The 16612-nt window shown below is 45.7% G+C and overlaps 1 protein-coding gene across 1 annotated transcript in view; it reads right to left on the bottom strand.

Annotated features, from left to right (window-relative positions):
• AGO1 (argonaute RISC component 1) overlaps positions 1-8622 on the bottom strand; it is a 43817-nt gene extending 35195 nt beyond the window's left edge. The window contains exons 1-2 of the mRNA XM_056122750.1: positions 8383-8622; positions 2085-2268 (exon numbers count right to left, since the gene is read on the bottom strand). Coding sequence (XP_055978725.1) covers positions 2085-2268; positions 8383-8407 — 209 coding nt within the window. The 5' untranslated portion in view covers positions 8408-8622. The remainder of the gene's footprint in view (positions 1-2084; positions 2269-8382) is intronic.
• Between the last annotated feature and the right edge of the window lie 7990 nt (positions 8623-16612).

Here is a 16612-nt window from a genome sequence, read left to right as displayed (position 1 = left end):
GGCGAGATACACTCGGTAGCTTGCCGGGCTCTCCGAGAGGGACAGAGGAATCGAATCAGGGTCGGCCAGGTTGGTCTCGTGCAAGGCAAATGCTTTACCTGCTGTGCTATCGCTCCAGCCCCTGTGCTAAACAAACTGAATTCAATTTAAACATGAGATGGAGAAAAAGGAAAGTTTGTGTTTTGGGACACATCCAGCAATGCTCAGGGGTTACTCCTGGCTCTGCATTCAGGAATTACTAGTGGTGCTTGGGCAACCGTATAAGATGCTGAGGATTGAACTTGGGTTGGCTACGTGCAAGGCAAACGCCTACCCACCATACAATCACTCCAGCCCTGCTTTTTGGTGTTAGTGGTCCATACCCAGCTGTGCACAGGACTTACTCCTGGCCCTATACACATCAATCATTACTGGCAGAACTCAGGGCACCATACATATACAGTGTGGAGGACTGAACCCAAGTCGGAAAACACCTTCCCCACTATACTATCTCTCTGGCCCCTTCATAGAATTTTAAAGTCCTGTGCCAGCAATTCCACTCCTAGATAAATTTAATTGCAAACTGCATCTACATTTATAATATTCAACGTAATTTCATTTTGTATCCAAAAATTGCGTTTATTTGTTTTGGAGCCACACTGGCAGTGCTCAGAACTTACTCCTAGCTCTGTGCTCAGAGATCACTTCTGGTATTGCTCGGGGAACCATATGTGGTGCTGGACATCAAACCCAAGTCAGACACATGCAAAACAAGTGCCTTACCTGCTGTACTGCCAATTGAGTCTTGTAGCAAAATTTTATACTCAACAGGTTTATTAAATAATACTTCCATTCAATTAACTACCTTTGGAACTATGCGAAAGAATGAGCAGATATATATTTAATACCTATAAAAACAGTATATATAATTTTTTAAACACATTAATAGAAAAAAGACAAACTGCAGAACAAGGTATACATAATTATATTTTTTTCAGAATTCTATTTCTTATGGACTTAATAGAATGTGCATTAGACATATACAAATGTTTTATATGCATATAAAACTCTAGAGCAAACTTAAGAATGGTAACAATGAAAGCTTATGGGAAAAGGCACCAGAGTAACTGCAGATCTTTTTCATTGCTACTCTTTTTTGATTTTTCAATTACATGATTTTACAATAATAACAAATTGAGCGAGAGATATAGTACAGTGGGTAGGGCATTTTCCTTGCACTCAGCTGACCTAGGTTCGATCCCTGGCATCCCATATGGTCCCCAAGCACTGCCAGGAGTAATTGCTGAGTGCAAAGCCAGGAGTAACCCCTGAGCATAGACAGGTGTAACCCAAAAGCCAAATAATAATAACAATAATAACTTTTTTATAAAGTAGTTTCTCTCAAAGATTAATCCACTATCTGAAGTCCTTCTGTCTAAAACATCCTATTCATTCCTTTAATCTGTGTTCTATACCATTTGTTTTGTTGCCACATCCAGCAATGTTTAGGACATACCCCTGGCACTGTGCTCAGGAATCACTCCTGGTGAGCTTGAGGGGTTATTGAGGATGCCAAGAATCAAACCGGGATCAGCTGCATGCAAGTCAAGTGCCCTAACCATGGTAATGTCTCTCTGGCCTCTACATATTTCATGCTTTAAAAATTCATGTTTCCATCAACTCATTCAATAAATATTAAAATGAGATAAGTACTGTACTTTACCCCTTAACACCCTCTCTATCCAATACATTCCTTCTCTCCCCAGATTTTACCCTTACATGGAAAAAGAAAATTTTTCTGTTCTCACTGTCCTTAGACATTATTTCCTATTTATTACTTAAAATCACTGTAGTTAGATTACTAGTCCAATTAGTCTACTCAAACTACTCTGGCAAAAGGTACCAATCATTGACCAGAACACAAATGCAATGACATTTTTCCAACATGTACTGTTCCTGGAATCTTGTTTCTGACTTTAATTAATCTCGCGATACAAGCCTGTGTTAAGTTTCTCTTTGACCTCTCTGGATCTTCTTTCAGGGTTCCAAGACTCACTAGTGTAGACTCCCAAACCTGGTGCTCAGCTAGGAGATCCATCACTTACCGATTGACTCTGCGAGGACACTTATCTGGCTTGATATCCACCTCGTAGTGGTAGACGTCAATCTTAGGGATGTCCACCTCAAAGTAATTGGCCAGGAGCTTGATTGGTTTCCCCACAGTGCCAATGCCAGGCCGGCGAGGTGCCTGGAACACCTGCTGCAGGGGGGGCAGGTAGGTGCCCGCAGCTGTAAGACAAAGAATCTCATGAAGATAGAGTCTGGCAATATTCTTACTGCTCTGCTCAGTGGAGGACAATGCCTCCATGAGTGGGAGCAGGAAAGCATTGGGGTAACCTCTTTACTGCCTAAGTAACCCAAACTAAGGGTTCCACTGACTCAGGTATCAGACGCAATTGAAAAACAAAACTTTCGGGGGCTGGAGTGATAGTACAGCAGGTAGGGCGTTTGCTTTGCGCGCGGCCGACCTGGGTTTGATTCCCAGCATCCCGTATGTCCCCTGAGCACCACCAGGAGTATTTCCTGAGTGCAAAGCCAGAAGTAACCCTGTGCACGGCCAGGTGTGACCCAAAAAAGAAAAAAAAATAGTATAGCAAATAAGGCCTTGCATGCGGCTGATATGGGTTCAAATCCCCAGCACCCCATATGGCCCCTGAGAGTGCCAAGAGCGATCCCTTATCACAGAGCCAGGAGAAAATCCTGACCAAGAGTGGCCCAAGCCCCCCCACCTCCAAGTAAACCTCTCTCCAGTTAGAAAAAAATAACCTTTTTTATCTTTTTTTTAAGCAAGAAAGTTTTTATTTAGAAAAATGTGAGGAGAGAGAGAAGGAGAAGAACATGTTTGAGGGAGAACAGAGTGTTCTCCAGAGTGGAAATAAGCAAAGAAGCAAGCAAGCAAAAATAATGTGTTCAAGGGCTGGAGCGATAGCACAGCGGTAGGGCGTTTGCCTTGCACGCAGCCAACATGGCCAACCCGAGTTCGATTCCTCCGCCCCTCTCGGAGAGCCCGGCAAGCTACCGAGAGTATTCGATATGCCAGACACAGTAACAACAAAGTCTCCGATGGAGACGTTACTGGGCCCGCTCAAGAAAATCGATGAACAACGGGAGAACAGGACAGGACAAGGGAGAACATGGGTATAAAGACCACACCCCCTTTTATCTACCTTAAATTTGCCAAGTAAATCCATATCATGTTATCTATCTTAAATTCAACGATTTTAAATTATCTTAAGCTCATCGAATAACTACATAATCTAGGAAAAGCAGAGGGGGCTCTGCCTCCCATAACAAAACTTCACTATGATGTTGAGATTAAGATACTTGCTTCCACCAAGCATTAAGCTAAGCAAAAATAAATGCCTTCAGTCAGATGCTCAATTTACTTGCCACCGTTCTCAACAGAAAAACGCAGCATCCAAGCGGCATCTTTGCAACGCAGGCAGGGAGAATATGAAAAGATGGGAAAGACCAAGAAGCCAAGAAGGCCCGAGGTGTTCGCTTCATACTGCTGAGGTTTCTGGACTCAGTTCTCTAGGTTTGAGACCCTCACAGCAAAAATATGGGAGGAACTGAGAAAACAGGATGCTTGCCTTGTATGTGGACCCCCAGGCTCGATCCTTAGAATCCTAAACAGTCCCCCCAAGGACCCTCAGGAGTAATTCCTGACTGTAAAGCCAGAAGTGAGCCCTAAGTATTGTTGGGTGCCCCCCCCCACCAAAAAATGTGAAACGGGGAGGGAGAAAAAGTCAAGGCTAAGAAGACTGAGTTTGGAGGATAAAGAGGCTTAAGTAGGAAGCTGATAGAGGCCAAAACTGTATACCACAGTAAAGGAAGGTTTGAATTGGTTGCCAAGGCAGAAGAAGCAAAGGTTGAAATCAGGTAGTGGGTAAAAAAAGATTGGAGCTCGAAATTTAGGCAAGAAATACGATTGCAAATGAGGGAAAAAATTGCAAGAGAGGAAACTGCTAGAGGGGTTGGAGATAGTACAGTGGGTAGAGAGCTTGCCTTGCACAAAGTGAAGTCGGGTTCTATCTCAGCCTCTCATATGGTCCCGTGAGCCCTGCCAGGAGTAATTTCTGAGCACAGAGCCAAGAGTAAGTTTTGACCACCACTAGGGTGTGACCCCAAAACAAACCAAAAAATAAAAAGACTAGAAAATGAAGACAAAAATGAATTTAGAGATTGCAGCAAAGGCTGCAATAAAGGATCTGGGAAGAAGTCTCAACAAATAAAACAACTGAAGAGAAGAAATTGAAACTGACTCTGGAAAGGAGACTACAAGAATTTCTCCACAGCTCCTTTGCCTTCCAGCCAGAAGAGGCCCTTCAGGGCCAGTTTCCACAACTTTCTCCTTTCTACCACCAGTCAGATTACTGTTCCTGTTTAGAACTATTTTCTAGCTTGAGGGGAAAGAGAGACAAAAGGGAAACTGCCTAAAAGAAGCCTTTGTCTATGAAGCTTTGTCCCTGCCAGGAGAAGACAGTCCAGGTGGGAGGAGAAAGGGAAAAAACAGCCCAGAACTTCCCATCACCAAAGCTGTTTTCACTGTCTGCCAGGTTTGGGGATGGAGTTTATGGGGGGGGGGGGAGGAGTCAGGAAGAGGTCAAACCTTATTCAGGGGAGGGGCATGCCACCCGGAGCAAAAACTGCCCGATCTCCCAACCACCTCTCAGGCCCAGCCCCACTCCAAAGACTGAAAAGGTAGCCCAGATTGGGAGCAAATGACCTTCAGGATTCTGCTACATGAAAAAGTCCTATAACTCGGCTACCCACCCTACAAAGGGAAGCACAGAAAATACACAGAAATAAACACGCTCACGCATCTGGTGGGACGCATTCCTAGATTATATACTCAAATACACACCAAGACCTACACAGGTGCCATTTTACCCACCACCCTTGGTTGTGACTTCTTCCGATTACATGTGCATTAGGTCACTGCTAAACTCTCGAGATCCCAGCACTCAGAATGGGTTCAAGGTATCGAATGAACAGATCCACACACACACTGCGAACTTACACACACAGCACACAAACCGGCACACTGTCCAGGAACAATTATAAACCATGCTCAAGACAAATAAGTATTTGGTGGATGCGCTTAGTAAGAGATACATTTTCCCTCCCTAAATTCTTACATTTTATTCACCTTCCCCTCCTAGTCTGAATAATCCTTAGTCTCCAAGTCTGAATAACTGTTTTTGAGCCTTGGGAGAAAGACATCTTCTACAACTCGGAGCTGGGTAGAAAAGACAAGACACGTGAAAGACTAGCTCCAGTGGTAAAACTAAAGTGACCCACCAGATTTAGCCTCAGGCATCCTCCACTCCAAGGAGGGTTAGAGAAACAGGAAAACCCTAACCTCCCCTTCATCAGCATACCAGAGAAGGCAGGAGAAAAGGAGAAAGTCTCTGCCATCACATCCCCCTCCAAGCCTTACAGCTGTACAAAGTCCCCCTTACTCCACCCTGCCCCCAGCTTTTAGTCTGAGAAAGGGAGACACATCCCTTCAGATCCAGACAGGGACAGACGGCCACTTTGTGATGCAGATGAGGGCCCCAGCACAGAGGACAAAGCTTGGGCCTTGGGGGAAAGAGGCGGGGCCCTTCCCCGCAGACAAAAGCAAGGAAGGAGGGGCCCTGAAAAGGACACTCCCCCTCCCCCATCTCCAACCAGCACTGAGGAGGAAAAGTAACAGAGCTGAAAGGCCGGGCTCTGAGACTCCTGCCCCGCAGTTCCAAGGCTAACATACCTTCCAAAGAGATGAGGGCCGATTCAAAGACAAACTCAAAACTGGGCAAGCAAAGACTAGGAGGTCAAGCTCTCTAAAAAGAATATGCCCACATATGAGTATACATAAGAATTATTAAATATCCACTTGAGCAATCATTTCTGTGCATAGGATGTCAAATAAATTGATAAATAATGCCCTCTGCGTGACAGCTCGGGCCTTCATTAGTTCCAAGGGGGGAAAAAAAACATCCTGACTCTGGGGTCAGAGTGCCCCAGAGTGCAATGGGTATGGCTCTTGAATTGCATGCAGCCAACCCGGATTTGATCCCCGGCACCCCACATGGTCCCCCAAGCCTGCCAGGAGTGAGAGGAGAGCCAGGAGTAAGCCATGAGCACTGCCAGGTGTGGTCCAAAAACCAAACAAGACACTGCCTCTATCCTCAGAGAGCTCTCAGCACAGTATGTACTGGGACAAACTTGAATGTATCGGGCACACCTGGGCAAAAATGCAGTGAGGTTGGCCATGACATCCACGTTTTATGTGTCGTGACGTCCAATTTTCAAGAGAACAGTTTGGACACAGGATGGAGGCAGTGGAGTTCCTACATTCAAAGATTTCAGAACGCATTTCAGTTACCCTCTTTAATAAAGCCCACTAGGCTACAGCAGACTCCAGACACCACGCTCTAGTCCCTTCTCTGGAAGTTTATTTCTTACAATAAAAAGTCCATTTTTCATTATTTCAGAGCCCAATCCTCAGAATAAAATTATTAGTAGTCTGATAAAGGTGCCAGCTCCCAGCAGTTCTTCTGGGCCTCTGTGACCTTCCCCTAAACTACGGGTCTAGAAAATTGAAAGTTCCTATGATGTTGGGAAGAGCCTAAAGGATGTAGTTTTCTAAAGCTGATTTCTCCCTGTAATATAACTAAGGACCTGTACAGTCTCTATGTGGTTATTTTCATTTAGGAGAAAGTTGTCACTAAGTAACTGAAGATCAGAATGGATGATTGAAATGAACTGTCAAAAACCACATCCTTTTATGCCATCCTTAGAAGCGGCATAAAAGATAATTTCTTCTACCGAACTAATAATGAAATTAATGTCTCCAATGAAAATTTTATTCCCACCCCTAGATAAAATGGAAGTAATCAGTGAGAGCAGGTCTAAAGAATACCCTGATTCAGACTGTGCCTCCCGCCCTGAAAGGATCAGACCTAAGATATAGGAGGGGTCAGCCCATTGTCCATCTGGACGCAGGACTTCAGACTTCTGGGATAGTCCTGCCTGATTTCACCTGTTCTTATCGCCTTTTCTCCTGATTGCCTGTGAATGAGAAATACAGGCTATCTCTTGGAACTCAACAGCCAGCCTGATGCTTGTAAACTACTCCATCACCCAAATAAGTTGACTATAACGGAAATGTTAGCTTTACAACTGTGGATCCACTGACATGGTCAAGATAGTTTCAGAGATAGAGGGGGGAAAAAAAGATATCCAGTGCAGAACAGAAGCAGTCAAGTAAAAATGTTAAACCATAAAGAGATTAGGCTGCCATCATAAGAGATATTTTGATGTTAAGGTCATTAGCCTTGGATTAAAACATCCTATGGCTACTTAGGTTAGGGCCAGAAACGGGCAAACCAGGCAGACAACTCCTTCCACGTAAACCTGGCCATGGCCTTGGTTCTTCAGGAACGAACACTTTTTCTAAGGCCCGTCTTCTGGGAGCACCCGCCCCCAGAACAATCTTTCTGTAAGTCTTTCCTAAACCCAGTAGCAAAAGGCACTTTGGCAGTTTCCTGCAACCCATTCTTAGCAAATAACGACTGGGGGATTTCTAGAGCCCACAAGATGGGGATGGGGAACACTTCCATCTGCGCACTGGGAGCATAACCTTAGAGAATGCATCTCATCAGCGTGCATTTTTCCAAACCAAACGGAGGGGGGGGGCTCAGGCAGCCACGCCCCCCCACACCGGCGGCCCCTACCAGCTGCTACCTTCGCGCATGCTCCAGCGCCTCCTCTCCAGATCCCATACTCAGGGGGGAATCCCGGGGTTGGGTCCCCACCCACACCGCCCCCTGACCCTCGCCCGCCGGCGCGTCAGGCCCGGCTGGGGCGGAGCTCACAGCCCGGCTCTGGCGCCTTCTCCCAAGAGGTATTAGCCCAGCCCAGCCCGTCTGAGCCCCCGCCCCCGGCATGCGGCAGCTTGGGGCCCATCTGTATCGACCCCCTCCTCTCCGGGACACCTGGAGCCCGCCTCCTGCCACCTGCCGGGCCTCTCCCTAGGCCTCCCGGGGTCTCCGAGAGTCCTTCCGGTCCTTCTCGGTCCTTCTCGCAAATTACTTTCCACCCCTACGACTGCATGCACCCTCCTTGGACAAACGGCCCCATCTCAGGGAGCCCTTGACCAGGTTTCCCCCGGAACTGCACGCAGCCCTCTTCAAACTGGGCCCTCCATCCCAGGAGAGTCCCTCTCCCTTACTCAGGAGTCCGTCCCTCATTCGGAAGCCCTGTTTTTCTCGCAGGAGTCTCCGGATTTGTGGAGCACGCACAGTCCCGTCCCCCTCCCATCCCTCCGTTCCCCCGATTCCCGAGGGCCCTTACCTGCTCCCGAGGGTCCCGCTTCCATCCCATATACCCGTGCGGAGGTCAGGCGGCCCGGAGTCAGTGGAATCCAAGCGTGAGGGGCCTAAGCACCCCGCACTCTAGCTGCTTGGGCTCGGGCCGGGCTCGGCTCCCCCCCCAAGCCCGGCCGCTCGCGCCGCCGCCCCCGCAGCCTCCGTTGCCGCCGCCGCCGCCGCCGCCGCCGCCGCCGCCGCCGCGGAGCCTGCAGCAGCTCTCCCTGCGAGCGCCCGGCCAGACGCCAGTGCGCAGGCGCGACCGCCAGGCCCAGGGGGCGGACGGGAACGAGTCAAGCGGGGCGCTCGACGGCAACAAAGGCCAATGGAGAGGGGCGGGGGCAGCAGGGATCGGAGGCAGCGGCCCCTGGCGGTCACCCGTCGCCATGCAGCCAGCGGGAGGGCTCCCGACAGAGCCGTGGCAGAACCGCGCAGGGGTGTGGGAGCGAGGTGGGGCGGGGTGGCAGGACACCCTGCGTAGCAGCAGCCGCCAGCCCGCGGGTCTTTTCCCCTGGCGGGTTTCTCAAACCTTCACACAGCTTTCCACCTGGGTGCACAGAGACACGCGCATATTGCAGGAGCCTGTCTTCATTCCAGACATTCCAAGTGCCCCATCACCCAGTGGCCCTGAGTCCCACCTCTGCCCCCAATAATCCTTGGCTGCAAAGCAACAGCCTCGGTGAAGCCCTCCTCCATCCGTCACTGAACTCACTGACGCCACCCTCTCCTCCAGGTAATGCTCGGCACTGAGAACACACAGATAAAGATCCTTCCTACCCAAGAGCCTCTTGGGAGTTCTTTGGAAGCTGAAAATCACCTACCTCCACTTCCTCTACTCTCCAGTTCACGCCCAAACTCAATGTGCTTCTGCTTTTACCGGGGCGCTTAAAAGTTTTCCTTGGGGGGCTGGAGAAATAGCACAGCGGGTAGGGCGTTTGCCTTGCATGTGGCCAACCTGGGTTCCATTCCCAGCATCCCATATGGTCCCCTGAGAACCGCCAGAGGTATTTCCTGAGTGCAGAGCCAGGAGTAACCCCTGTGCATTGCTGGGTGTGACCCAAAAAGCAAAAAAAAAAAAAAGTTTTCCTTGAAACTGGAGAGTTAGTACAAGGGTTGGGGCATGTGGTCCATGCACCCAACTCTGGTCCTATTCCCGGCACCACATGGCTGCCATCATCCCTGCTTTTAGTCCCTATCTTCAAACACCTCCAGGGTCCCTAACCCTGGTTGTCCACAGCATCACAATGTTCCTCCCAGCACCGCATCCTTGGGTCCTCTCATTGGGCCTTGGGCCTGGTTGGTCAAGAATCACCCAAAATCACCAGGAGTGGCCCCCAGGTTCCCTGAGCCCCAACTGGGAGACCCCTACCCAAAGAGACTTTTTGTTTTGAAATTCAATGGATAATTTCCCGTTTCTCTATCTCTCAAGTATCTGACACAGTGCCCCTCCTTTATGTAGAAATGCCTTTTACTATGCTCACACATTTCCTGAAGTCTCATATTTCTTAATTCCTTGAGCTTCAAGGGTCCCTTCTTGCTTTAGCCCCTTTAAGTGTTCACCCTTGTTATAAGCTTAATTCTCATTTTACTCTCCCACTTTTCCCTTGAAGGTGTCATCTATTCTGTGGCTTAACTATCCTTCCATATCACCCTTTCCGGTAATGTCTCAGACTCACAGTTCCAAAGCGTCTGCTGGACAGCTCCACCTGAACACCCAACCAATGATTAAAATTTACAATTCCTGAAGTTGGACCAGAGAGCTAGCTCAATGGGATAAGCAGATGCTTTACATGCTTGAACCCTGATCTCCTGAACTGAGCACAAAGCCAAACGTAGCCCTCAGCACCCTAATGTGGCCCAAGAACAAAACCTCACTTTTTACCTTTCCCCTAACAAACTGCTTTTCTTGTGATTTTTGTTTCCAAGAATGGCACTTTCGTCCCAGAAATGACTGTTTTTCTCTCTACTTTGGTTCCTCTTCCCACTCAACCTTTCATCCAGTTCCGACATGTTTTCCTCCTTAGCTGCTCCCATAGAATACCCCTAAGTTTCTGAGGATGTGTTGGGAAGAGGAGAGAGTTGGGTCACCTACCTGACAATGCTCTGGGGACCATATGGAATGCGAGGGGTCAAACCTGCATACAAGGCAAGCACCATACTCATTGTACTACTGCTCTGGCCCCTCTAAGGGTTTTTTTGGTGCTGGTTCAGACATTTACCATCACTTGCCAAAAGTAGCACAACCACTTCCTTGTAAGTTTCACAGTCAGTCTGCTACATTTGATTAAGTGGTAAAAGATCCAACTCAAATATCACTTTCCCATACAAATACTCATCTGTATTCATTCATATGGATTTTTTTTCCCTTTTGCAATGCCAGGGATTGAATTTAGGTCTCATTTAAGCAAAGCATGTGCTTTACTATTAAGACACATTCCCAGTCCTCCATATATATTTCTGATGCCGACTTTATTCTAGATGCTGTGTAAGGAGCTAGGAACATAAAACAAAGGTTCCTAGTTCCTTCCCATAAAGCATTAATGCCTTGACACTAACAGCATGACTCTAATTGAGGTTTTCAAACAGTTGGCTTCTAGAACCTTATGGAGGCCAAGTATACAACTAAGTGGTGAAAGAGTATTTTTCTTGCAGGTATGAGGCCCTAAATTTGATCTCTGGGAGGAGAGAAAGGGAGGGGAGGGGAAGGGAAGGAAGGGGAGAAGAATGAGATAGGAATGGAAAGGAGGGAAAGGAGTAAGGAAGGGAGTAGAGAGAGGGGGAGGGGAGGGAAGAGAGAGAAAGGGAAGGAGAAGAGGCAGGGAGAGAGGAAGAGATTATAGATTCACATGGACTTGTTAATACAGTTATTCCTGAGCCTCTTCTCCAATCTGTGATTCAGGAAGTCTTGGATAGGACCAGGCTTGTCTAATAAATTGCCAAATAGTCTAATGCTGCCTGTTTGGTGCCACACCTTAAGAATTATCTAAAGTATAAAGTTAAGAACAAAGATTAAGAACAGAGAACAAAGATCCTAAGGTCAGAGTGTCTTTATTTGAATCCTAGTGCTGCTATTCCCTAGTTGTTTAAGACTGTTCAAATAATTCTGTTTTGGTTTTGGTTTTTGGTTTGGTTTGGTCTGGTTTGGTTTGGGGCCACACCTGGATTAGGGCTTACTCCTGGCTCTGAATTTAGGAATCTCTCGTGGCAGGCTGGGAGTACCATATGGGATGCCAGAAATTAAATCCTGGGTCAGTCCTCATGCAAGGCAAATACCCTACCCACAGCTACAGCCCCTGGACAATTTAAACTTTGCCCTGTCTCAACTTCCTCTCTGTAAAGAGGGGGCGGGGTAGGAGGGGGATAGGACCTACCCCATTGTTTTTTTACCCATGAAATGATCTTTTATTAATTTTATAGTTAATACAACTCTGTAAACTAGTATATGTTATGTTCTTAGAAGCAAGTTGTTATTCCTTTTCCTTGAAGATACAGAGGCTAAAGGAAAACAGTTTCAGAGGCCAGGGAGATAGCCCAAAGAACCTAGCTCTGGCTTTGCATGCGGGGAACCAATGCACCTTAGAGACAACCACCCCCACACAGCCCCCTAGCATTGAAAAGCGAATCACATCTTGAAATGCTCGCGATAGGACCTACCCCATTTGGAAGGTGTTAATACATATAAAGAGTTTAGAACAGTCCTTGAACTTTAGAACAGGACACAAGCATATTGTTAGCTGGTATCATATCACTGACAGCCTCTTTCACTATATCCTAATTTCTTTAAAATACAGATTGTGTATATAACTTTTGCCCCTTTAGTGTTTGTCATAAGCTATGCATAGAATGATCAGTAGATCTGGGTTATTCATATCAAACAGATAGCATTAAATGTAAACAGAAATAGACCTTTATGTAAACAAAACCAAGTTGAAATCTCAGCATTTAAAATACTAGTTTGAACGCCCTATTTTAAATAACAATTCTCACAATTCACTTTGTGGGAAAAACAGTGATCACTATTCTGATCCATCTCCAAAATGGCAGAAGAGTAAAGTGTGGCCCTGGCCCTGGACTCTTATTTCTGCAGAATGTCTCTAACATGAAGGATTTCATTCTTGGTGAGGAAAAGTGGTAAATTATATCACTATCACTATCACCCCATTGTTGATCAATTTGCTTGAGCAGGTGCCAGTAATGTCTCCATTCGTCCCTGTCACGTGCTAGTGTAGGGCTTGCCAGGCTCTCCAAGAGGGATGGAGGCTTTTGGGGCAGCCTCTAATCACCTTTACAGGTATTCCCAGTCAGGCATATATGTGGGCAGGATATTGTTGGTAGCCCGCCGGGTTCTCTGAGAGCGAGACTAGAGAATAAGAGGTCTCGGCCGCGTGCTTCCGAGAGCTTGGTTTTATAGTCTCTGGATCTTGGCCATTGATGGGGTTACACTGCAGTTTGTAGGTGTAACCGTCTAGCTACTGGAAGATGGGGAATCTGGGTGGAAGAGAAATTTAAAAGAGAAATCCAGGTAGTATTTTGTTTTTTTTTTTATGCTGAAAAACATCTTTCAATGACTCTAGATGTTTCTTTTTCAGAAAGCTAGGAGGTTCTTCTTGTTTCCAGTTTAATCCTTGTATCTCAGTATCTATTCAGAGCTAAACCCTGTATCTCATTCCTACCACCCTAGGTCTCTGCTGAAAGAACCACAATGCGGTTCTTTTAACTTATTGATTTTTTTTTCTTTTCACTTATAAACTATCTTTCTCCCAGTTTCTTGGCCCCAACACAACAAGCATAACCTGTGGGGAAAAAACTTTCATTTTCTTAATATTAAAAAAACAAGGACTGGAGTGATAGTATAGTGGGTATAGCACTTGCCTTGCACACAACTGATCCAGGTTTGATCCTTGGCACCCCAGATGGCTCCCTGGTCTCTAGCCAGATGTGATCTCTGAGCACTGCCAGGTATGGCCTAAAACCCAAAAACAAAAAAATAGCCTAATGAAACTAATAATGTCTAATAGACATAAAAAAGTTATTCTACTATCAGGAAACAAAAATTCTTATGTGTTGTAATTCTTTTTATTTACACTCAAATATATTTCTTTTATACTTCAGGATATAATTTCAAAACTCATAATCATTAATAATGGAATTTAATAAATACCAGTTGTTACCTTTATTTATTAAATTAGTACTTTAAATATTACTTTTGGACCAGGATGATAGTACAGGGGCTAACGTACTTGCCTTGCATGTTGCAGACCTCAGTTTAATGTGGGGCACTGCATATGATCTCCTGAGTACCACCAGAAGTGATCCCTGAACAGAGCACCAGGATTAGTCCCTGAGCACCACCAGGTGTGGCCCTAAAACTAAAATAAATAACTATATGTTGTTTTTTAGAAATTGAGGTACAATTTGCATGCAGTTGAGTTTCCTCAATTCCCACACACGTATCAACCTATAAAATCATCTCAATAATCAAAATAGTGAATAGAGGGCAGGAAAGAATAGTGCAGTAGTTTAAAGTACCAGCCTTGCAAACCTGCAAGAGGAATGTCTTGAGTTGAAATCTCTGGTATCCCTTATGCAGGTAGCATGATCCTTAAAGCTCTGCTATTTGGTTCTGGAACCCAAATTTAAAACTCATCACAGCGATTTAACAAGAATAAGGATTCATTTTACTGTCATATAAGGATTTGTTTGGGCCTTTTTGTTTGTTATGGTCACATCCATCAGTGCTCAGGGCATTCTTCTGGCTCTGTTCAGGGATCACTCCTGGCAGTGCTCAGGGACCATATGTGGTGCCAGGGTTTGAACCAAGGCTGGGTACATACAAAACAAGTGACTTAGCTCCTGTACTATCTCTCCAGTCTCAGTTATTTTTTGTTGACTTTCTCAGTGTCTGTCTTAATTTTTGATCAATTTGTGCTAATGTATGTAAAGTATGTGTTCATCTTGTTGTGGTATCTCTCCAGCCCTGTTACCCTTTTGGTTGTATGACCCAAAAGTCAATCAATCAATCAATATGTATATATATATATATATACATATATATAACCACAGGGACAAGGATATAGCTCATTGGTAAAGGATATATCTCTATGCCTCACATGTGGAGGTCCTGGACTTTACAAAAATAAAAAACAAAATACAGGTACAGGTAAATTGTTCAAAAGACTGGAGTACAACCCTTTTCACGCCAAAGGCATGGGTTAAATCCCCAACACCACATGATCCCCTGAGTAACCCCCAAGCAGTGTGCTGGAAATAACCCCTGAGTAGAAATGCACCCCCACCAAAAAACAAATACCAAGGAACACCTAGCTAAGGAGTTTAATTATTTAAAACCTCCAGTCACTTATGTAAAAGATCATTCCATTCCATGATATATGTATGATTACATGGGAGAAAAGGAAATTTTCTTACTTGTTAATAATAGCAGATAAAGATTCTCATCTCTTTTTTTTGGGGGGGGAGGAGGTTCACACCCAGCAATGCTCAGGGGTTATTCCTGGCTCTGCACTCAAGAATTACTCCTGACGTTGCTTGGAGGACCATGTGGGATGCCGGGGATCGAACCCAGGTCAGACATGTGCAAGGCAAATGCCCTACCCACTGTACTATCACTCTGGCCCCAGATCCTCATCTCTTATCAGATGATATTACAAAAGAAGAAATTGCAAAAATAAGCAAAAGAATAGAATATAATATTTTAAGAGATTGATCTGATGATAATAGTAGGTATTATATAATAATAGCTATTAAATTTTTACTTAAGTTCCAGTCACTGTTCCAAGACTTCACATGTTAATTTACATACAATCCTCACAAAAATTCTGGAGCATCTCAGAACAGATAAATGGGCCTGGATCGAGATACAAGAGATAAATAGCTAGCACAGACAAGTTCCATTATTTTAAATGGAGATACAAAGAAGAAAAAGAGTTGCCCAAGATTATACTGCTTCCAATTAGCAGAGACAGAACCTGAATTAAGGATGAATTAAAGTCTGGACTTAGGCTGAATGGTACCAGGATCAACATTTGTTTTACGTTTTAATTTTTTGTTTTTGTTTTTGGGGTCACACTAGGTGATGTTCAGGAGTCACTTCTGGCTTTGCACTCAGGAAGCACTCCTGGTTCGAGAGTTATATGGTTCGAGAGACCATATAAAATGCTGGGGATCCAACCCAGTGGACTATAAGGTAAGGTAAAGGTAAAGGCCCTCCCGCTGATCGTCGATTTGCTCGAGCGGGCCCAGTAACGTCTCCATTGGAGACTTTGTTGTTACTGTGTCTGGCATATCGAATACTCTCGGTAGCTTGCCGGGCTCTCCGAGAGGGGCGGAGGAATCGAACTCGGGTCGGCCATGTTGGCCGCTTGTAAGGCGAACGCCCTACCCGCTGTGCTATCGCTCCAGCCCAGTGGACTATGTGTAAGGCAAAAACCCTACCTGCTGTACTATTGCTCTGGCTCCTCAAGTTTTTTGTTTTGTTTTGGTTTGGTTTTTGCTTTTTGGGTCATACCCAGCAATGCACAGGGGTTACTCCTGGCTCTGCACTTAGGAATTACTTCTTGTGGTACATATAGGATGCTGGGGATCGAACCTGGGTAGGCCCCATGCAAGGCAAATGCCCTACCACCTGTGCCTTCGCTCTAGGCCCTGGCCCCTCAAGTTTTTTTAAGTTTTTATTGTAATTTGTGTAACATAGTTACAACAGTGTTAATTTGGTGGGGGATAAAGGTTAGGTGTTGGGGTTAGATCCAGCATGCTCAGGGGTTGTTCCTGGCTCTGTGCTCAGGAATGCAGTGACAGAGATCAAAGAGAGTTAACCACATACAAAACAAGTGCCTTTCCCTTGTACTATCCTCTCCAGCCCCAACAGTATTTATGGGGGTTTTTTTGTTTGTTTTGGGAGGTTTGTTTGTATGTTTGCTTTTGAGCTATGCCCAGCCAAAAGGGCTTACTCCTGGCTCTGTGCTCAGGGATCACTCCTGTGGGTTTGGGATGCAAGTGCCCAGTATTTATGATTCTGATGTGCAAGATTACTATGCAGGGCCAGTGTGATAATACAGTGGATAGAGAGCTTATCTTATACACGGCTGATCTGGGTTTGATTCCTATCACCATATTTGATCCACCAAGCTAACCAGGCATGATCCCTTAATGTACAGCCAGGAGTCAGCCCTGGGTACAGCCAGGTATGGTCCCCAAAC

The sequence above is a fragment of the Sorex fumeus genome, unplaced genomic scaffold (assembly GCF_029834395.1).
Source record: "Sorex fumeus unplaced genomic scaffold, SorFum_2.1 ptg000047l, whole genome shotgun sequence".
Lineage (NCBI taxonomy): Eukaryota > Metazoa > Chordata > Mammalia > Eulipotyphla > Soricidae > Sorex > Sorex fumeus.
This window is presented reverse-complemented; position numbering and strand designations above follow the sequence as displayed.